The 20,467-nt window shown below is 52.0% G+C and overlaps 7 protein-coding genes across 7 annotated transcripts; 3 read left to right on the top strand and 4 right to left on the bottom strand.

Annotated features, from left to right (window-relative positions):
- Positions 1-284: 284 nt before the first annotated feature.
- LCP9604111_7099 (bZIP transcription factor) lies at positions 285-1,854 on the bottom strand (the record flags this gene model as incomplete). The annotated part of the gene is made up of 3 exons (XM_039075093.1): positions 285-388; positions 444-1,590; positions 1,639-1,854. 3 exons carry the CDS (start codon positions 1,852-1,854, stop codon positions 285-287), a joined length of 1,467 nt encoding a protein of 488 aa, XP_038926797.1.
- Positions 1,855-2,563: 709 nt separating this feature from the next.
- Positions 2,564-4,183, top strand: LCP9604111_7100 (cytochrome P450; the record flags this gene model as incomplete). Its single annotated transcript, XM_039075096.1, has 2 exons — positions 2,564-2,968; positions 3,026-4,183. 2 exons carry the CDS (start codon positions 2,564-2,566, stop codon positions 4,181-4,183), a joined length of 1,563 nt encoding a protein of 520 aa, XP_038926798.1.
- A 566-nt stretch (positions 4,184-4,749) lies between these two features.
- Positions 4,750-6,462, bottom strand: egl3 (putative extracellular endoglucanase/cellulase; the record flags this gene model as incomplete). The annotated part of the gene is made up of 4 exons (XM_039075097.1): positions 4,750-5,792; positions 5,847-5,944; positions 6,002-6,066; positions 6,124-6,462. 4 exons carry the CDS (start codon positions 6,460-6,462, stop codon positions 4,750-4,752), a joined length of 1,545 nt encoding a protein of 514 aa, XP_038926799.1.
- A 1,805-nt stretch (positions 6,463-8,267) lies between these two features.
- LCP9604111_7102 (NRDE family protein) lies at positions 8,268-9,284 on the bottom strand (the record flags this gene model as incomplete). The annotated part of the gene is made up of 2 exons (XM_039075098.1): positions 8,268-9,170; positions 9,219-9,284. 2 exons carry the CDS (start codon positions 9,282-9,284, stop codon positions 8,268-8,270), a joined length of 969 nt encoding a protein of 322 aa, XP_038926800.1.
- A 614-nt stretch (positions 9,285-9,898) lies between these two features.
- Positions 9,899-10,993, top strand: LCP9604111_7103 (HVA22/TB2/DP1 family protein; the record flags this gene model as incomplete). Its single annotated transcript, XM_039075099.1, has 3 exons — positions 9,899-9,927; positions 9,992-10,141; positions 10,198-10,993. The coding sequence occupies 3 exons, from the start codon at positions 9,899-9,901 to the stop codon at positions 10,991-10,993; spliced, it is 975 nt and encodes a 324-aa protein (XP_038926801.1).
- Positions 10,994-12,147: 1,154 nt separating this feature from the next.
- On the top strand, positions 12,148-16,979 carry LCP9604111_7104 (putative eukaryotic translation initiation factor subunit eIF-4F; the record flags this gene model as incomplete). The annotated part of the gene is made up of 7 exons (XM_039075100.1): positions 12,148-12,786; positions 12,923-13,318; positions 13,493-15,826; positions 15,883-16,203; positions 16,266-16,349; positions 16,403-16,773; positions 16,829-16,979. 7 exons carry the CDS (start codon positions 12,148-12,150, stop codon positions 16,977-16,979), a joined length of 4,296 nt encoding a protein of 1,431 aa, XP_038926802.1.
- Positions 16,980-18,321: 1,342 nt separating this feature from the next.
- Positions 18,322-19,832, bottom strand: LCP9604111_7105 (universal stress protein; the record flags this gene model as incomplete). Its single annotated transcript, XM_039075101.1, has 3 exons — positions 18,322-19,038; positions 19,091-19,481; positions 19,531-19,832. The coding sequence occupies 3 exons, from the start codon at positions 19,830-19,832 to the stop codon at positions 18,322-18,324; spliced, it is 1,410 nt and encodes a 469-aa protein (XP_038926803.1).
- Positions 19,833-20,467: the final 635 nt, after the last annotated feature.

Consider the following 20,467-nt stretch of genomic DNA (forward strand, 5'->3'; position numbering starts at 1 on the left):
GGTTGTTTGGTGGGTCTATGGGGGTGGGCGGGGGGTGTTTTTTTTTTTTTTTTCGTTTTTTTTTTTATTTTTTTTTTTATTCCCCCCCCCCCCCCCCCCCTTTTTTTTTGCGCTCTACTGGATCTTTCTACGCTATACCCCAGAACAATGCCAGTTATGGAGTTCAATTTCAGATTTACGGTTCGATTTGATTTTGGTATATGTAGATGATCGTTCTGGTCATGGCTCGTGGTGTAGTCGTTATATCCATGGAAGGATGGGTCGCTTGTTAGTCCGTGTGTTGGCTAGGTAAAGGGGCGACGGGAGACCGCTGATCGCAATGCCGCATCGACGTCCGATACTCGGAAACCCGGTGCGCGGCCGAGGATTCGGAGGTTTGCGAGAAGTACTGGGTTCGTGTCAGTGATATTGAAAAGACACAGCAAACATATCGGGTAACTCACAGTCAAAGAAACACTCAATGTCCAGAGTATACGACGACGAGGTCGAGGATACTGACTCCATATTACCAGGAGAGATCCCAGGCGAAGCATAGAGACTGGAAACAGTCGACCGATCCGGCGAAAAGCCATACAAAGCCCCAACCAGACTCTCCGGAACACTGAGCCTCAATGCCGACCCATCAAGCACTACACCCCGATGCTCTAAATAACCCTGCACATCATGGCAATCAAACCACTCCCCGTCCAGATCCAACGAGCGAATCCTCTCCTCCTCACTCATCTGCACCACCCCTCCCTCCAAAGCAACAGCAACAGGCTCCCTCTCCCCACTCCAATCCTCATCCCAATCCTGGATCCCGCCCCGCTGCAAAATCCGCACCATCCGCCGCAGGATTTTCCCAGGTCTCCGGCTATTCTCCGGGTCGACGGGGTTCCCATCCCCGTCCCTGCGCGGGAAGTGCTTCCCCGCGCCGCCGAGCGTGTAGAACGGCATCTTGGCGAATTCCAGCACGCTCCCGATCTCGGATTGCACCGTGCGTCGGTAATGGCGGCGGATGCCGGCCATGTCGTGGATGCAGGGCACGAGCCCGAAAACGCGGCTTAGCAACGCGGGCTCGGTGCGCGGGTCTGTTAGCCAGCGGTAAGTGTGCTCCAAGCTGAATCTGTGCAGGCGGCGGGAGAGGTTGGATTCTTGGTGGCTGTATGTGTAGATTGTTGCTGTTGGGAGGATGCGGTTTATTAGTGGGGATGGGGAGCGGGCTCGGTTGTATGCTGGGTATGAAGAGGGGGTGCCGGGGCTCTTCTGGGGACGTGTATAAGATAGTTCGTAGCCGAATATGGCCTTGTCTCTTGATGGAGCGTTAGTTTGCTGGAGTTGGAGATCATTGTCGTTTTCGGATGTCTGTCGGGTCTTGTTTATTTCTGCTAGAATGAGTTCTCGTGTGCGAGCGAGATAGTCCACGCTTGGCTGGAGTGTCGGTTCTTCGTTGAGGCGATCGACTGCCTCGTGGTGGGCTCCGCCTAGGAGATTTGATACATTCTCTAGTGTCTGCTCTAGTGCATTGACGCGAGATCTGAGAGTCTGGATGGTAGTCTCCTTTTTGAGACGATAGGTGCGTTGTGCCCGTCGGATCTGCAGACGGCGTTCCTGTGGAGCTGGTCAACGGTGTCTCTATCGCAGGCCCATTGGATCTACCTCAATAGCAGTGGCGTCTTTGGCCTGTGATCGCGGCCGGCCTCTCTTCCGCACGGGACGATCCGGACCAGCCGAGATTTTATCCGTCGCTTGGTCGGGAATCTTCGGTGGTTGGGCTGCTTTCGTTCGGGGTCTTAGCCGGCTAGACCTGGTGTTTGTTGGAGTTTCCTGTTCTTGTGACAGTTCCAGGTAGGATCTTGACGATAGCGTGTCCATCACGGGTGCCTATAGTTTTGATTTGGAATATATCTCGCAGTCGAATTGTCCAGATGATCAGAGAGGACCGATATCCAAACCCTGGATCCAGCCTGGAGGTTGACGTTGATTGCAATTAATTGATCACTCATCCTCGGGAATAACCTCGGCCTTAAGCCAACGCTAATGCGCCCACAGGGGTTCTCCACCAGCCTTGCAGATATTTGTTTGCCCATCTCCGACAGAGTGCAAAGTACCCTAAGGCTATGCACATCATCTACAGGGATGTTATGAAATTATCTCGAGTTGTGCACGTCGTCGACGTCACACGGAAACCCGTTATTTTATTTCGACACACAGACCTCCATCGCTTCTCCCGGACCGCATAACGTCCGGTGATACAGTCAGACTCCAGAGGAACCTGAAATCCGCGGATTTTCCTTAGGGCCTTTCCGGTAACAGTGGAGAATAACACGGTGACTACAAGGACCAAAGACACAGGTAGCAGCTCCGAGATCCAGATCGTGCTGAAATTGTCAGCGTGGCGATCGAAAATGACATCCACCACAACTGCGATTGGCTCTTGACCTTTAGCTTTGTGACGATCATGTCTTATTCTTGCCCCGGAGGGTTTTCCTCATTTATGCTTCGACCCGAGGCCGTGGGATTATTATAAAACCACTTGATTTCTGCCTGGAACACCTCTGAAAATTTCTTTCAAACCAAGGCCATGGCTCTGTCGTTTGTCTTGGGCTTTGCGGCCGCAGCCGTTGTGCTGCAGGTCATCCGCATGGTATTCAACTCATGGCAGCACTCACGACATGCTAAGAGCTTGGGTTGTGGCAGTGTGCCAATGTTCCCGTCTAAAGATCCTTTTGGAATCGATAACCTGAAACAGTCCCTGGTAGCAGACAAGGCCAAAGTAGTACCTCAGTTGTCCGAGGAGCGGGTCAAGATCATTAGTGATCAGGAGAAACGCGATGTCACTACATTCTCCATCTGCAACCTCGGTCGCACCCACATCTTTACTATCGACCCTAAGAACATCCAGGCTGTTCTGGCTACACAGTTCAAGGACTTCGAGCTTGGTTCTGTCCGTCGAATTAGCTTGCATCCGCTACTGGGAAGTGGTATTGTGAGTACCTGCTGTACCTCATTTATCCTATCTGCAACCCGTATTGACTGTCTATAGTTCACCGCCGATGGAGAGGAATGGAGCCGATCCCGTAGCCTACTTCGACCTCAGTTCACCCGCGAGCAGATCAGTCAATTGGACTTGGAAGAGGAGCATGTGCAAAAGGCCATGCAGGCTCTGTCCGTCGCGGACAACGGATGGACCGCCGCTACCGACATCCAGACTATCTTCTTCCGCCTGACCATCGACTCCGCCACAGAATTCCTATTCGGCGAAAGTGTCGAGAGCCAGCTCGGCGCTCTAAACGGCCTGAACAGACCCGAAGACTCCTTCGCCAGCTACTTCGACAAGTCCCAATGGGTCTGCGCGCAGCGAAGCCGCTTCGAGAAACTTGCCTTCCTCGCCGAGAACAAAGAAACCAGGTTCTCCGACAAGCAAGTGCACTCCTTCGTCGACAAAGTCGTCTCAAACGCCCTGGCAGCCTCCCAAGCCGAAAAGAACGCCTCGCCCGAGAAATCCTCCTACGTCTTCCTCGAAGCCCTCCTAGAAGTAACCCGCGATCCAATCGAGCTCCGCTCCCAACTCCTTAACATCCTCCTTGCCGGCCGCGACACAACCGCCTCCCTCCTAAGCTGGACAACCCTCATGCTAGCCCACCACCCAGAGGTCTTCTCCAAACTCCGCGAAACCATCATCTCCAACTTCGGCACCTACTCCAACCCCCAGAACATCACCTTCGCCAACCTGAAATCCTGCCAGTACCTGCAGCACGTGATGAACGAAGTGCTACGCCTGTACCCCGTCGTCCCCTTCAACCGCCGCAACGCAGTCCGCGACACGACCATCCCGCGCGGCGGCGGTCCGAACGGCCAGGACCCCGTGTACATCCGCAAGGGCCAGTCGGTGATCTACTCGACGCATGTTATGCAGCGCCGTAAGGACCTGTGGGGCCCTGACGCCGACGAGTTCAAGCCTGATCGCTGGGTAAGCCGCCGGCCTGGGTGGGAGTATATCCCGTTCAATGGTGGGCCGCGGATCTGTATTGGGCAGCAGTTTGCGCTGACTGAGGCTGGGTATGTTATTGTGAGGCTTTTGCAGCGCTTTGATCGTATTGAGAATGTTTATCCCGATCAGAAGATTCGCTATGGTCTTACTTTGACTAGTGCGCCTGCTGATCTGGTTACTGTGCGCTTGCACCAGGCTGAGGATGCTTGAGGGGATGTTGGTTCGTTGCCTTTTTATCTGTCCCTATGGTATTTTTCTTTTCTTCGTTTCTAGGGATGGTTGATGGTGCTTGTGTTTTCTTTCTGCGGTTATTTGGTCTAGTTGGGTTTTGCCGGCTAAGACTGAGATCGGCTTGAAAATTTGTATATATCTCTTCCACACTGGCTGAGTCACTCTGAGCGGTTTGTGCCTATATGACGAGAATGACATATTTGCCTAGGTATGAATATAGTTCTTATTATTTTGAATTGTGTTTCCTGTTGCGTGTAATATGAGGAAACAATTGGCACTGGGAAGTTCATCAAATCAGATGCAAGGTTGATCTTAGCACTGACCGCAAGTAAAGCAGGTTCTATACCTAGGTATAGGAAGAACACACACAGTATTTCAACACATCAGAATTGAATTTAGATAATAAGATCGAAGTAAATCGAGAAGAAAGTAATGTAATAAAATACATGGAGTATGAATAACAGTCAACCCCGCAAGAAAACGCTTACACCAAACCACCAGTCAAAAAATCTCCCCTTTTGGCTTGATCCACACGAGATCATCCCTTAAAGACACTGGGAATAGTAAGGGTTCTGCTTGACGCAAGTGGTGCCGCTCTCGCAAGCAGTGGCGCCGGTCCAGTTGATGCCACCGCACTGGTAATAGTGCTTAGCAATGTTCACAGTAGAGGAGCCGCTGGTAGGTACCTGAGCATATGCCGTAGCGGTCGTGGTGGAGGTGGCGGCGGTGGTGGTCGAGGTCACGGTGGAGGTGAGGGTGACGAGGGTGGACGGGACGACAACCGTGGTGGTGGTCGTGGGAGCTGACGCTGCGGGAGCTGTGGTGGTCGAGGAAGACGAGGTCACCGAGGTGGGGACCTGGGCGGCAGCGGTAGTGGTGCTGGACGTCTGGGCAGCGGTGGTGGTGGATGTCTGAACGGCGTTCTTGGTGGATGTAGATGTCTGCGCAGTGGTAGTAGCGGATGTCTGAGCGGCGGTCTTAGTAGAGGATGTCTGGGCAGCGGTGGTGGAGGTGGATGAAGAAGAGGAAGACGAGGAGGTCACGGCTGAGGCAGTGCCGTCCACGAAGTACTTCTCGAGGATGGGCAGGTAAGTCGCGTAAGCAGGGCCATTGCTGGGCTCCAAGTTGTACATGTAAGATCCCCACCAGGGACCGGCAGACCACCACGAGGCGCCGACCCAGACGTCGCTGTTGTCGGACATGTAGGAGAGCATGCCCTCGACGGCAGTCTCGCAGTCGCTGTTGACGCCACCGGCGAACTCGCCGATGAAGCCCTTCTTGTTGTTGTCCTGCAACCAGGTGGTGGCGGACTCGAGACGCTCCTTACCGATGGTGGTGCTGACACAGGTCTCGGAGGTACCGGAGCTGTCGCTGTCCAGGTACTGGTGCATCTCGTAGACGATCTTGTCCGCGGAGTCGGTAAGGGCCTTCAGGTTGTCGTTGGTGGCGACCCAGGAATAGGCGCCGCTCCATGCGTTACCTTCAACGAAGATGTACTGGCTGGTGGCACCAGCGGCACGGATAGCGTTAATAGCGGCCTGGTTCAGGTCCAGAACGAGAGTCTGATCAAGGCCGTGGTACTCGTTGTCTAAATGATATTAGTGGATTATTACCATGGTATGGGTGCCTCTAGGTGACTTACTGGTATCGAAGATGACCTTCTCGTTAGTGGCGAACTCAGCAGCAACGGTCTTCCAGAAGGCGCCGAAATCAGAGGTCGAGGTGATGATATTGCCAGAGCTGTAAATGAGCAATTAGTATCATACATCACGGTGGGTTCTAGTTTTATACACTTACTATCTTCCGTAGTTGTGGGGGTCAATGATGGCATAGGCACCGCTGTCGGTAATGAACTGGACAGTCTACATAATAGAACTGTTAGATCTGGAAGAGAATCAACTACGACAGACATCACGTACAGTCTTAAGAGCGGCCAGGTAAGTAGCATCCGCGGTGCCGGTCATGCTGGATGGCACCAGGCGCTCCATCAAGAAGGGCACACGGAAGATGTTCATGCCCGCATCTCGCAGGATCTGAATCTGATCAGTCTTGGGCCAGGTGTAGTCTGTGTTCAGAGTACCGGGGATGCTGCCCGAGGCAAATTCAGCACCGGACTCGTTCACGCCGACCCAAGTGAATCCATTGGCGCGCTTCTTGATATTAGCGCTCTGCCTGGTAGGAACAACGTCTCTTGTTCGGGGGTATGCGCAGGCCACAGTTGCGGCGCTGGCAGCCAGGACAATGTTAGTGAACTTCATTGTAGGTTGGGAAATGTAAAAGAGAGTGAGTGTCGAGTTTGACGGTAAAGAATGTGAATAGAAGTAAAAGAATGAAAATCAAGAGACCAGTCTTGAAGCTTGAATGAAAGATAATGAATGTACTGCACGAAGCAAGGGTGAAACTCGTGGGGGTCGTCTGTTATATAGCCATAACCTGCTCGGGGGCGTCAAATGGCGCTTTGTGTACAAAGATACTAACAGGCATTCTAGAGTGGATTCATTCTTCGGCTTAATTAGACCGTGATACCGGAAGCGCTAACCCTGAGGGCTGCAGGAGATGTCTGTTCTGAACGGCGGGTCTCTCCACCAAAGTGGCCGGATAATTTCTCAGAAGCCACTAGTTCGAGCACAAGGGACCAGGAGCGATCCATAAGGCATTTCGATGTTATCCATAATCAACCCAATCTGTCGGGAATTGGCAGGCAACGCCTAACCGCATAGGATTGCACGGAGTATGTGGAGGCGGGATCACTAAAGGGCGCAAAGTCGGATCGGCTTCCATTTCGCTTAGACTCGTCTCCCCCTCGAAAGAGAGTGCAATTAAAACGAGACAGTTCTGATACACTTCCGGATTAGCTAACCCGCCTTGAGCGTAGTGGCGGAAAATAAGGCGCCGGATAAAATGAGGGCTGCCTCAAGATGAAACAGACACCATGTGGTAATTTGGGTTGACCCTGAGATCCCCGGTATAATTTGCCCGGAAGCTCCTTAGCGGAGAGGCTAAGAAGCGAAGCTCACATATCGAAGCGAGACTATCCACATTTCGGTAGTCGCGGACACGACTACCCGGACAAGATATGTTGGTGTTGTATGTTGTATGTTGTGTTGTCTGCTCACTCCTGTCGATGCTAATATAACCGTCGTCACGTAGTACTATAACTAGCTTTTCAACCGTACTTTGCAGCCGCCTCTAATCTCTTATGGTTTAGACTTGGATGCAAATAAATTAGACCTGATGTTCCAATTTATTTTCTAATTCATCAGGAAAGTTACAGGAGTTATGCTCTTTTGTGACCAGCAGTGCCGGCAGTATATAAGGGGTACCCTTGGCGAAAACCAACTGTACATGTTAAGATGAGATCGATCGTCGAGAACGTTTCATACTTCGATCCAATTGATAGAAATCGAGTGAATTGTACCATTTCATCTCCGTGCACGTATCTCAGGCAAAAAAGGGTCCCAAATATGTCAGTAGAAACAACATATAAAGTAGTCAATGTATAAAAAGGCAGGGACAATGTATTGATCTTTAATGCTCTATTTGACTGCTATCTTTTTTTCCCTCTCCTATGAAACGAGAGGGTACAAAGTCAGAGGCTATCAAGAGGAGCCCTACGATTCGAAATGTTCGCGTTACATGGGATTCGAACACCAACACGTGGGCACGTGACTTCCCAAAAGCGTAATTCTACGAGAGAATGGTAGAAACGCGCGCACCCTGTAGCCCTAATAAAGGATCTGTAAAAGAAAAAAAAATAGGTAGCTTCTCTTTGATTGAGCGTGTCATCCTTAGTGCAGGGGCCATGCTAATCTTCTCTGTATATTTTCATTTGACCATATGCCCCGAAGGGCGAATAGATATCCTTAAAGTTCAATATAACCTCCATTTTGGGCAAAAAGCTACCGCCTACTTATTTTGTCAAAGTATCCTACAGGCTTTGATTGGATGGCTACAGGTGGCTTGTCACGTGAAATGGTAGGCTCGGATTGCATCCATTAGTTAATGAGTTAAGTGATTACCGATGAGTTATGAGGTCTAAGCATGTCCCCAAGCATAGACGAAGCTACTCTGTGATGTTAAATTCAAATGAATAATCACCTTGACCGATCGGCACAGGCTTCGCGTCATTGTCATACAGCGTCCTTTCAAAATATCGCACCCGTCCATCCGGTCGTGCCAGGAGAACAGTTTGTTTCTGTGTCCCGTATGATCCACAGGTAAAACTCTGGTTCGGGGCCCCATTTGCCGGGGTGTAGATCTCATCCTGTACCTGCGCTGCAGCGATATCCTCTGCATCTTGATCAGGATCATTTGGAGTACCGATGCGCGGAACGAAGATGGTCTTGTGCAGATGTTGAATGTATGTCTCAATTGTGGCCTCCTTCTCTGGCAGTCGTGGCAGGCGATCAGTGCTGAGGACCTGCAGCAGACGATCAATCAATGCATCCTCGTCCTCCGCGTCTCCCTTTTGCACATGCTCATTAATAGCAGCCTCCATCAACTGCTCTCCATTAATAATCTTGGGCCAGGATCTGTCATCAAAGCTTGTGTTGCTGAGCCCACGTGTCTGGTTCTTCTCCGTTGCCACCCAAGTGATCTGATCCATGTATGTGGAACGGTTGGAGACAATGGCCAAGGGCTCGTTGATACGTCCACACACCAGACTGAAACCCCCCACCTGTCTTACTTCTGGGTTGGCCACGATGCTTTGCACAAACTCTTCGGTATCATCCCGCTTGTCGGTGGACCCGATCAACCAGTTGTTGACGATGGCGCCCCGGCTGTAGATTCCGATGGCTGCGCTGGTGGAGTCCTCACGGTAGTTGGTAAGAACTGCCACCTTTCCCTGCCTGGTGACCCCCATCCAAGTGCCTTGTGTAGGTCGGGCTAGGTCTCGTGAGCCGAGGACATGTGAGGATGGCCTTAGCCACCAGCCTGGCGAAGATGTTGGACGATGGAGGAATTCCTATATATGGTAAGCTTGTGGTTCACCGCTTAGAGTGGCAATACTTACATCTCTGTTGTTGATTATGATCAACGAGTATTTCGGGTGGGAAGTTGAGATTAATGCGATACACATAGTTTGAGTTTCCGAGGTCCTAGTTGAACGGGCGGGGAAAAGAGGATTCACGAATTTAACAACGGTGTGTATAAGATGGAGTAGAAGCAAAGGTTCTAGCGAAACAGGAAATCCTGGAAGAGAAAGAGGAACGGGCCATAACACGTAGGAACTAAGGCATCTCGGGTGATTGGGCCACTCGTTGCTTGTGCCTCGGGCTTGTCCCTCGTGTAGCGTATGCACCTAAGTCTTGGAGTCTTAAAAAGCCCTCAAATATGGCAAGATATATATTGTCTCAAAACACATGAATGACTGAATTATTATGGCACCTCAAAAGCAAAAAGTGTTTCGCGTGACGTCAACACACATCCGTTGATTCTTGGGGAAATGCAAGCGGTCACGTCTGTCATGGAGTTATCGTGAAGTGATTTGCGCGTACTATTAATATAGTTATAGTTATAGTTATTCTTCTTTGATTCTGCTTTCAAGCATCGGATACCCTAAATTATCTTTGTTGCCTTATTCTTCTCTTTTTTGTCCGACTTCAGGCGTTAGTCTCAGATCAGCGGGGCTGAAGACTTAAATATCCCCAGTGACTTTCTTTTTTCACATCTTCAATTCACCCAGGCTTCATCATGTTTGGAATCTTTGCGGACTTATTGTCGTAAGTTCAAAGCATATACCTCGGAAAGAAGAGATCCGTAAGCTAACGCATAGCTATCTGATAGCTCGGTCATCACGATCCTCTTCCCCGTCTTTGCTTCCTACAAGGCTCTCCGTTCCTCTGACCCCTCGCAACTCGCACCATGGCTGATGTACTGGGTGGTGCTCTCAGTCATTCTGCTGGCTGAATCCTGGACATTTTTTATCATCGGATGGTATAGTTCAACCCCGCTCCGGCTCAAGATCACAAGCTAATGACTCAATTATCTAGGTTCCCATTCTACAGCTGGATCCGCCTCGGTTTCATGTCTTATCTCGTTCTTCCCCAGACGCAAGGGGCTCGCTTACTGTACCAAGACTACGTGGATCCGTTCTTGACACACCATGAGCGGGGGATCGAAGAGATGATCGGCCGCACCCATGAGCGGGCCAAGGCACTGGGTCTTCAATACTTCTACAAGGCCATCGACTTTGTCCGGCAGAGGGTCCTGGGTCTACCTCCGCAGCGCCCGACACCCCCTCAGCCAGGTGCCGCTTCCTACGCGCAGTCGCTACTATCGCGGTTCAACATCCCCGTCGCAGGAGGAGCTGGGGCGCCCGCCAACACAACTGATTGGTACTCTCTTTTCAGTGCGGCTGTGGGCTCAGTTACCACTGGCAAGTCTCGGGAAGTGCGGGACGAGGAGCTTTCCGCCAGTGGCACTCTCCTCCAGCGCCAGCTGCAGTCTATGTCTGGAACCGAGAAGGCTCAATTTATTTCCTCGCAGCGAGAGGTGCTAGATTACCTTCGGTCAACTCTAACACAAGAGGAGCAGAGCACTCCTCGTGGTGGGCTCGAGGCTGATGACCTTGCCTATGGCGTGCCGTTGCGCAAGAATCGCAGCGAAAACTCCTTCGAGGTTGTTGATGCGGATCTAGGAAGTCGCCCGGAACAAAAGACTAGTGGATGGACATCTGGTTGGTTCGGCAACGAGCAAGATTCCTCGGGCTCATCTGGTACTGACTTCGCTGCACGGGCTGTCGATGAGATTGCCCGATCGCGCACAACCGGGCACGACCGATCTTGAGAGTCTGACCGCGGAGAATGTCCCGCTTTTCAACAGGGGTCCAGATAGAATAAGAAAACCAAAATAGAACTTGAACACTTTGCTCTTGCTGAGAGATAGGGATGGGAGACATGATAGATGTTTCCGGGTTGTTTTCTGCCTTGCTAAAAAAATAGTTGAATTGAAACTTGAATCGAAAGCTCAAATACCACTAAGAACAGCCGAGGATGTCAAGCCGAATCCCTCCGGTCGGAGGAATAGCCTTGCATGGAAGAGTTCACGCAGATGCACTGCAAGGACGGGGACGGGGAGACGGGGAAGTATTTGATATATCCCTATGCTTGGTGTGTTGAGTCAGGGGTGCATAGGAATAAGATAGGAGATCTAATAGGATCTGCGAGATATACAGAGCATAGTCCGTTATGTATCTAAAGTACCTTGTATAGTTCGATGTAGATGTACTTCGTCGATGTAGATATAGGATGGGTCAATAGTGGCAAATGGGGCAGATGGGGCAGATGGGGGCATGTAGAGGGTCCAGAGGAAGAAAGAAACACCCAGAGTCATTCACGAGAAGAGTCATGTCTAGTATTGAACCCTATAGCCCATATGATATGCGTTGAGGCCGTGTAGATACTATCTATACTCATGTACTAACCCATGTAGATCTCTTTGTAACATGTGGGTGGCGTTGTAGACGTTATTCTCGACCTTTTCCACATTGCTCTCACTTTTCTTTTGAACATTTCATCAAGACCTTTTTTCTAGAGATTCTCACGAGAATCCATCCCATAAAACACATTCACATCCAAAGGTACGTTGGTCGAGCCGGGACGCACTCTCGTTCTGCCCTTTCGTTTTCCACAAACCCGAATATTTTTTTCCCGTGAATTTTTTCCCTCCCACCAACCTTCTACCCTTTGAAATAACCCTTTAACACATAACACTGTCGACCAAAACGCTGCTCTTGCTGCGTACCTGGTCTTCTGTGTCACTGGAAACTCGCTTTCCTTATTTCAAATCAAGTTTCATCCCTTTAACAACCTGCAGCTAGGTTTGGATGTGGCCTTGTTACGCCTCCGCGTACTGACATCACCTCGTCTTTTTTTCTCTCTCTCACCTGCCTCCATCGCCCTTTTCGCCCTCTCCGCGCGTTTAGACGTACAACCTGTCTAATGAGCTCGAACCCTCCTCAGTCGGGCAACCAAGGACAAAGCACCGCTACTCCCGTCGCTTCGACCCAGCCCGCATCCTCTACCCCCCTGGCTGCCCAGGCGCCAGCCAGATCTTACGCCAACGCAACTAAGAAGTCCGCGACGGACTCAACCGCCGTACCCGTCACCGTGGGCGGTTCAGCGCAACATGGGCAGTCGAGCTCCGTATCTGTGAACGGCAAACCCATGCAAAAGCAATCTCAACAGTCTGCCTCTTCTGGCGTGACCATCGTCAATGGAGCCCCCTCTGCTTCGGCTGCTTCCTCCGGGGACCACTCTCGCAAGCCATCTGTGACCATCACCTCGAGCGGGACCTCCGGCTACATGCCCAACGGCGGTGGCCCGGCCAGTCGGCCCAACAGCCTTCAGTTCGGATTCCAGCAGAGTTCTCCCAACATGGGTGCTCCCGCTGTGCCCGCCTCCAACCAGCAAGCTGGACTTGGTGCTCCTTCCACAAACCCGCGGATTACGTCTCCTCAGACTTCTCCCTCGCCTATTCCCCAGCCCGCATCCAGCGGCGGCCGCCCACCTCCATCGACTTACCAGGCACAAGGAAATGTGCCCAACTTCGGTAGCTTCGGAGAATCGGCTGATGCTAACGTAAGTGCCTCTGCTCCTTCCCTCTTGAGTGATCCCGGTGTACACAGCGTGACACCACCCGTGCGCGACCTTTTCAAGTCCTTGTTTTCGTGTTTTCGACCTGGTTTTGCTCACATAGATGTGTTCGATTTCACAGGCACACGGTGCTCAGCACTTGCGTCGCGAGTCCTCCCAATCCACCCACAGCGATATGAGCAACCACATGGGCAACCGCTCAAGCTACCAAGGCGGTCGCGGTCGCGGATACTCCCAGCCCGGCTACCAGGGACAGCAGATGCCCTACTCCCCTAACCCCGGTTTCCGACAGACCCCCAATCAGCCGCGAGGCGGTCCTAACATGGGTCCCCAGTTTCACGGCTCGAACCAGGGCCGTCCTTTGGCCCCCTACCCGAACTCGCCTCACCAAGCCAACCGCAGCCCTGCCTTGGCCAATGTTAACCCTACCACTCCCCAGATGAACCAGGTTCCGATGGCACACCCCCAGATGCCTCAGCAACCGTATGGTTACGGTCAACACATGGGCCCCCAAGCTGTGAGATCCCCCCCTTCTCGTTCTTCCCAGGACCCCTGGCGTCGTCCCCAAAGGAACCTTTCCAGCTCTTGGAGGCGCAAAGACAACCCTACATACTCTCCCGAGTGCCCCGTGGACCTTGCGCCTGAAAGTGGCCAGTTCGAACAGATTCTAACATTGGTCAAATTTCAACAGTCATTCCCCAACACATACGATCCCAACTACGCTGGTTACTACAACCCGAATGGTGGTTACTACATGGGACCCCCGTCCCCCCAACCTCGTACTGCCGGCATGCCCTACAATCCTCAGTACATGGGACAACAGTTCCCTAACCCCATGCCTCAGGCGACGCCACTTTCGCGTACCCCCTCTCAAGTATCTACTGATCGTCCAGGTTCGAGCCTCGGTCAGGGACCGGCAGCCACTGGCCCTGCTGTCGCCGGCCACACCCACACTGGCAGCCGCGCATCCAACAGCCCCGCTCCCAAGCCTCACTTCATTATTCCCTCGGCGAAGAAGAGCCCAATCATCATCAAGGACCCTAACAGTGGCTCAGTCAAGACCTTCGAAAAGAACCCCGCCTCCCCTGCTCGTGCCACCCCTTCGCCCGTGAAGCTCACTCCTCCTACATCCACCCCCCCTCCTCGCACTGGCAGCGCGTCTGAGCACACTCGTACCGAGAACAAGGTGAAGACCGATGAAGAGAAGAAGCAAGAGTTGAAGGATGCCGTTCGCCTGAAGATCCAGCAGGACGAAGCTGCTCAAAAGCAGCGTCTGGCTGATGAGGCTTCTCGCAAGACCGCTGAAGCTGCGCCGGCTGCTGCCAAGAAGGATGATACTGAATCTGCCCGGGCTGCTATTGAAGATCTTAGCATTAAAGATAAGGCCGCTCCCGTCGAGGAACCCAAGAAGGTGGAGGCTGCTACAGAATCAAAGGCTGCTGCCCCTGCTGAAGAGCCCAAGAAGGCTCCTGCTCCTGCTCCTGCTCCTGCTCCTGCCCCTGCCCCTGCCCCTGCGGATGATGATGAGATCGACTTTGATGCCATCGAGCGTGAAATGGCCGAGATTGAAGCCAAGGAGCGCGCCGCTGAGGAAGACTACAACCGCGCAAAGCAAGCTAAAAAGGAAGAAGCCGAACGCAAGGAGCGTGAGGAACTTGAGAACTACGAGGCCAACATGAAGAAGGCCGAAGCTGAGGCCGAGGCTCGCGAGGTTGCCCGCGAGAACGCCGCCCGTGTCGGTGGTGAAGCGGCCGCCAAGGAAGACGCCAAGGATGCGTTTGCCTCGCTCAAGAAGGGTGGCTACACTGCCACTGAGTCTTCTACGCCTGCCGACAGCGGTGCTGCCACTCCTGTTTCGTCCGACATGGGTCCGCCAGCCAAGCCTGCCAGTGCTATTCCTAAGAAGCCCGTTGGTCTCAAGCTTGATACCCCCAAGCCCACCGAGCCCCTGCAAGCAACCGCAGGCATGAAGTCTTTGCAGAATGCCAAGTTCCTGAAAGACCTCAGCAAGATCACTTACCCCTCGTCCATCACCCCTCCCAGCGCCGCTATGAACGCTGCTGCGCCCGAAGGCCGCAAGTTCCACTACGACCGGGACTTCCTGCTGCAATTCCAGGCCGCCTTTAAGGACAAGATTTCCTTAGACTGGGACGCCCGTCTGCGGGACACAGTCGGTGACCCATCTGGATCCCAGTCTGCCCGCACTCCTGGCTTAGGTAGCCGCGGTCCCTCTCGCAACGGCACCATGGGTCCTACTACCTTCCCCGTCATGGGCAACTTCAACACAGGCCGACCTGGCCAGATGCCCGCTATGGGCAGCGGATCACTGACCGGCCGCAGCGCGTCCGCCTTTCCATTTGGACGGGGCGGCGGTCCTGGTAGCATGGCTATTGGAAACATTCGCCAAAACTCTGCCGGTGTTCCTCCTCGTGGCAACTCAAGCAAGGGTCCCCGCAACGACAGCCGACAGAATAAGAATAAGCACGGCGGCCGACAGGATGAGGCACAAAACAAATCGATGCCTCTTACCGCTGGCATGGATCTGAAGGCTATTCAAACCACCGCGACTGGCTGGAAGCCTCGCAGTGTTGGCCAAAACGCTGGCGCTGGTCCCGCCCCTGGTGGTGACGGCTACTTGGCACCGGATGTCGTGCAGCGCAAGGTCAAGGCTGCTCTTAACAAGATGACCCCGGAGAAGTTTGACCGTATCTCTGGTCAGATCCTCGAGATTGTTTCCCAGTCCAAGGATGAGTCCGACGGCCGCACCCTGCGCCAGGTCATCCAACTCACATTTGAGAAGGCTACTGATGAGGCTCACTGGGCTCCCATGTACGCCAAGTTCTGTAAGAGCATGCTGGAGAGCATGAGCCCAGAAATTAAGGATGAGAACATTCGTGACAGAAATGGCACAGTCGTTGCTGGTGGAAGTTTGTTCCGCAAGTACCTGCTCAACCGCTGCCAAGAAGAGTTCGAGCGTGGCTGGAAGACTAACCTGCCTAACAAGCCTGAGGGCACTACTGAAGAGGTATGTCGTTCTACATCTCAACGTTATTTTTCCCGTATACTAATAACCGACCACAGGTTGCAATGATGTCTGAAGAATACTACATCGCTGCCGCCGCTAAGCGTCGTGGTCTTGGTCTCGTCAAGTTCATTGGTGAACTTTACAAGCTTGGCATGCTTACAGAGCGTATCATGCACGAGTGTGTTAAGAAGCTTGTGGACTATGAGGGTATTCCCGATGAAGCCGAGGTCGAGAGTTTGACCAGTCTGCTGCGCACCATCGGTGCCAGCCTCGATGCCTCTGAGAAGGGTCCTGCCATGATGGACGCCTACTTTACTCGTATCAACCTGATGGTTGAGACACCTAATCTGCCCAGCCGTCTTCGTTTCATGCTTCTAGTAAGTTTATCTCTATCTCTTCGTCTTATGAGGGGGAAATAGAAGACTAACATGGTTCTTAGGATATTATTGATCTGCGTGCCGCACGCTGGAACTCTAAGGATGCCGATAAGGGTCCTCAGACCATTGTTGAGATCCGTGAGGCTGTAAGTAACCTTTATTGCTATGTTCCAATGTCTCTCGCTAACTCTTGAAACAGGCTGCCCGTGCCCAGCAAGCTGCTGAAGCTGAGCGCCAGCGCCAGTCCAGCAACCGTGGAGGCGGTGGCCGCATCCCCATGGGTCGCGGTGACGCCCGCGGTTTCGGATACGGAAACCAAGCCCCTCCTCCCGATTATGCCTCTAGCAAGGTTGGCACCGACGATCTCCGCCGCCTGCGTTCGACTCGCAACACCAACCAGCCTATGTCATTCGGTCCATCCAGCCTACTCGGCTCGCGTACCAACAGCGGCCGCAAGAACCTCGGTCCCGGTGGTAGCCTGGTCCGTGGTAGTGACGACAGCGCTGCCAGCAGCCGCAACGGCACTAGCGGCAGCAAGAAGGAAGACAACTCTTCTATGAATGCTTTCAGGTATGCAACCCCTAACCCTTCCCTGCAAAAATCCTCATGCTAATACCCTTTCCAGTGCGCTTGCTGCCCTTGAAGATCGGGATAACATGGCTACCTCGCCACCGTCAAACCCTGCATCCCCGATGCTCACTAAGTCGCAGCCCGCGGCAGCGGAGCGTCGTCCCTCAAAAACCCCGTCTGTCAAGGACGGAGAATCCACAGCATAGAGAGTCCTTAGGAGTTAATGATCAACGCTTTCCATTTTCTTGGTTCACAAAAAGATTTCCTCATTTTCGTCATGTCCATCTTGTTCTTTCCCCGTGAGGGAAGCCATGCGCCTTTGTTCTTAATCGGTCACAGTCCTCGCTTTGCATTTTCCGACTGGTCGGTTATCCCCTAGGACTTGTTTTTTCACGCTTTATCACGGCCGGTTTTTACTTTTTTGAACTTCTTTCGAAAAAGAGACCCAATTCATAGTGTACAATCTTGACATCTTTTTCAATTCTTATTCTTGTTTCTTATTCTTGCTTCCTCCTTCTTTTCTTTCCATTGAATCGAGAGATGGGTGTGGTCCGTGGGGCTGTGCTTGAGAGTAGGACTTTGCTTTGCAATTGGACTTGCTCAATCACTTCTATTTCATAATTCTTGTCTTTCTTTTGTTCCCCATATGCAACTCGCGTAGGGGTGGGAACTGACAAGAGATTGATGATGACAGTGATGAAGGGGTTGCTGTGTTGCTCTCTTTTCCTCTTCCTCCTTTCTTGTGCTTTGCATATTCTCTTCGCTCTTGTTATTTGCTCTTGCACTTTGCTTGTCCTTGTCCTCGTCCTTTTTTCCCAATACCCGGAGCTCCACTCAACTTTAGTGTAATTGAATGAATGCTTCGCCTTCTGGCTCTTTCTAATCTCTTCCTTTATGACTATTGAGCTACTCGTAGAGTTCTGTATTAGACGTGACTATAGACTTGGAATTTTCAACAAACAATATAGCATGGATCGGTGCCTATACTTACTTGGGTATACTACGATGAGAATAGTCGGCCGCTTATGTTGTTGGTGTCTTTATGTCTTTATCAACAATACTCCCATGTTGGTATTGTAGAAGGATAAGAAGAAGAATCATCCGCAAAGAATAGAATATCCACAGTGAACAAAGTGTAAAGTATGAATATTGACTACGAGTACACAGGTAGTTTACAAGAAATCTGCACATCTATGGGATTAAGCAATCAATGTCTATGCATCCATTTAGCGAATTCAGGCTGTAGGCACAAGAGGGAGAGAAATCCACATGGCCAGAACATGTGCCCTGTCTAACCAGGTCGGAACATATCTTAAAAACCATAAGTGATGAGGGTATTGAGCTGAGGTATAACTGTCAGTCCCGTCGCGAGCCGACGTGGTTCCTGACGTTCATTATTCTGTTCGAGAGAGAGGCGCTAGAAGTAGCAAGGGATGGTTCGTATGCATCGTGGGTATCTGAGAAAGCGCGATGATGTAATGTATGGCGCCAACACGAGCGAAATGGGAGAAATGGGGATAAAGAGCCGCCGCGGAGCAAGCAATGCTGTCAGGATTCAGATCCCTTCTTGTTGTCGTCTTCATCGTTGTTCTCTGACACTTCAATCATCGGGATTGACACGGGGTTCTTGCTTGAATCGGAAGGCTCATCCTCCTCTGGCTTATCAGCCTCGGGAGCGGGGTCTGGCACAGGAGACTCGAGTTGATCGGATGGAGTAGGTGAGGCCACGGTGCTCTCTAGCAAAGGAGATGGCTGGGCACTACTGCCAGCAATGACGCTCTCCTGGGAGCTATCTGCTGAACTTGCAACACCCGGACTCGCCATAACCACTGCATCCAGAGAGTTCCGAATAGGATAAGTTGAGTCGGAGTCATCGTGGCTAACGCTACTACGGTCTGAGACCGACAAAGAACTGCGCGAGGCCGTATTCGAGTATGATGCAGGGAGTCCGAGTGCCTCTGCCACTGCTGCCTCCTCGTCTGGCAGCTTCGAAGTGCTGCTATCGTTGCTAGCACTGGCGCCGAATATCTGACTGCCGCGCTGTTCGCTCATTTCCAGGATATGGTTGTAGCTGCGTCGTGTTGGGTCTGCACGGCGCTTTTTCTTCTTCTTTTCGCGCTTCGTTGAAGGCCGAACGACTATCACCGGGATGGGGGATTGCTGGAGACAGTATTTGGAGACGGAGCCTGGGAGCAGACTGTGCACTCCTTTCAAGTTGCGTCCTCGTGTACCGACGACAAGCATTGCAGGCTCGTATATGCGGATCTAGAGATTGTTAGATTGTTAGGAGGCAACAACGGGGTTCTTGGAAGCTTACCATGCGTTGGAGGATGCTCTCAACCTTGCCCACGGCAAGTTCCAGGACCAAACTGATGGCCTTCTCATTCTGGCTGTTCTTCCGAATCACCTGCTCAAATAGCTTCTCGGCCTCTTCGCGGTACTTTCGCTCTTCGATTCCAGCGTCGCTGGCTATGCTCGAGTCCTTCTCCACCGCCCGAAGACAGACGATCTCGTCGCCGTCATCCACCAGCTCGTCAATGAGCCATTCGAGGGCGAACTCGGAGTAGTCGTTCTGGTCCGTTCCGCACAAAAAGGTCCTGCTACGACGCGTGCACTGGTAGCCTTTGTGTTTGTAGTTTAATGTGAGGGAGAAGTCGGTCGCATCGAAATTGTCGAACGTGTCAAAAGAGACGCCTCGCTCGTAGGTTCTGCCATACATTAGTACAGGCCATTTCAGTGTCTTTGAGGGGAGCATACTTCGGTGGCGGTGGAGACGGCCCTCGATTCAATTGGGCAGCTTTATGTTCGCGTTCCTTTTCCTCCAATAGTTCCCTCGACGGGGTATCCCCGTATGACAGTCGCTTCTCCTTGAAGCTCGACGGGCGACTAGGCAACTGAGCCTCTGCAATGCTAAACTGGATCGATCTCCGTTGGTTCTTGGGCTTATCCTCACTAGAGAGGCCACGGGTGTGACCAGACCCAGCTGAGATCGTATGATCTCCGAGTTCAGGTCGCTCTACAGACTCAGATGAGACTGTAGGAGAAGTTGGCGCAGACATCAGGAAGTTGATCTTTGGTGATGTAAAGGAACAGGGGTATAATAGGTCTGTCTATTGGTTTGCGTGGGTCGTGTGTTGACGTAAATGACGAAAGACCAGTACGTATCAGCGGCCGCGCGGTTGTTGGGGGTTCCACAGGACCAAGCAGGGTTTTGGGATCATGTTTTGGAGTTCTTGCAATATAAATTAGGAAGGTTGATCATCACGAGTCATCGTGCTCGCGCGGAATGACGGATGCAGCGAGGGGTCAACCGTCAGGGCGGTTCAGGGCGGTGATCATTTATCGATAGCGGGAGCCCTGCCCGCGAGCTTCATTGTGCTTATGTAATGCCAGCTTGGGTCCACACAGGCACGTGTCCACGGGTCCGGTGATTGACATAACCCTATAATGACTGAAGCTTCATTTGTGTTAACTACGTGGGGATGCCAAAGAGGCGATATTTAGTGCCCAGTATTTCTTTCCAAAGCCTCAGCTGTCGAGTAGAGCTTGAAGAAAACTTGTCCACGTGTTTATAAAGGGAAATTCTCAATCGCGGCAGCTTTAACAATCTGTATGATTCTCAGCTGTTTTACGATTGGAGATGATTTCTGGGGGTTTTGACTCTTGTGACATGATGAGCGTGCCATGAACCTTT

Source organism: Penicillium roqueforti, assembly GCF_015533775.1.
Source record: "Penicillium roqueforti strain LCP96 04111 chromosome Unknown scaffold_21, whole genome shotgun sequence".
NCBI classification, from domain to species: domain Eukaryota; kingdom Fungi; phylum Ascomycota; class Eurotiomycetes; order Eurotiales; family Aspergillaceae; genus Penicillium; species Penicillium roqueforti.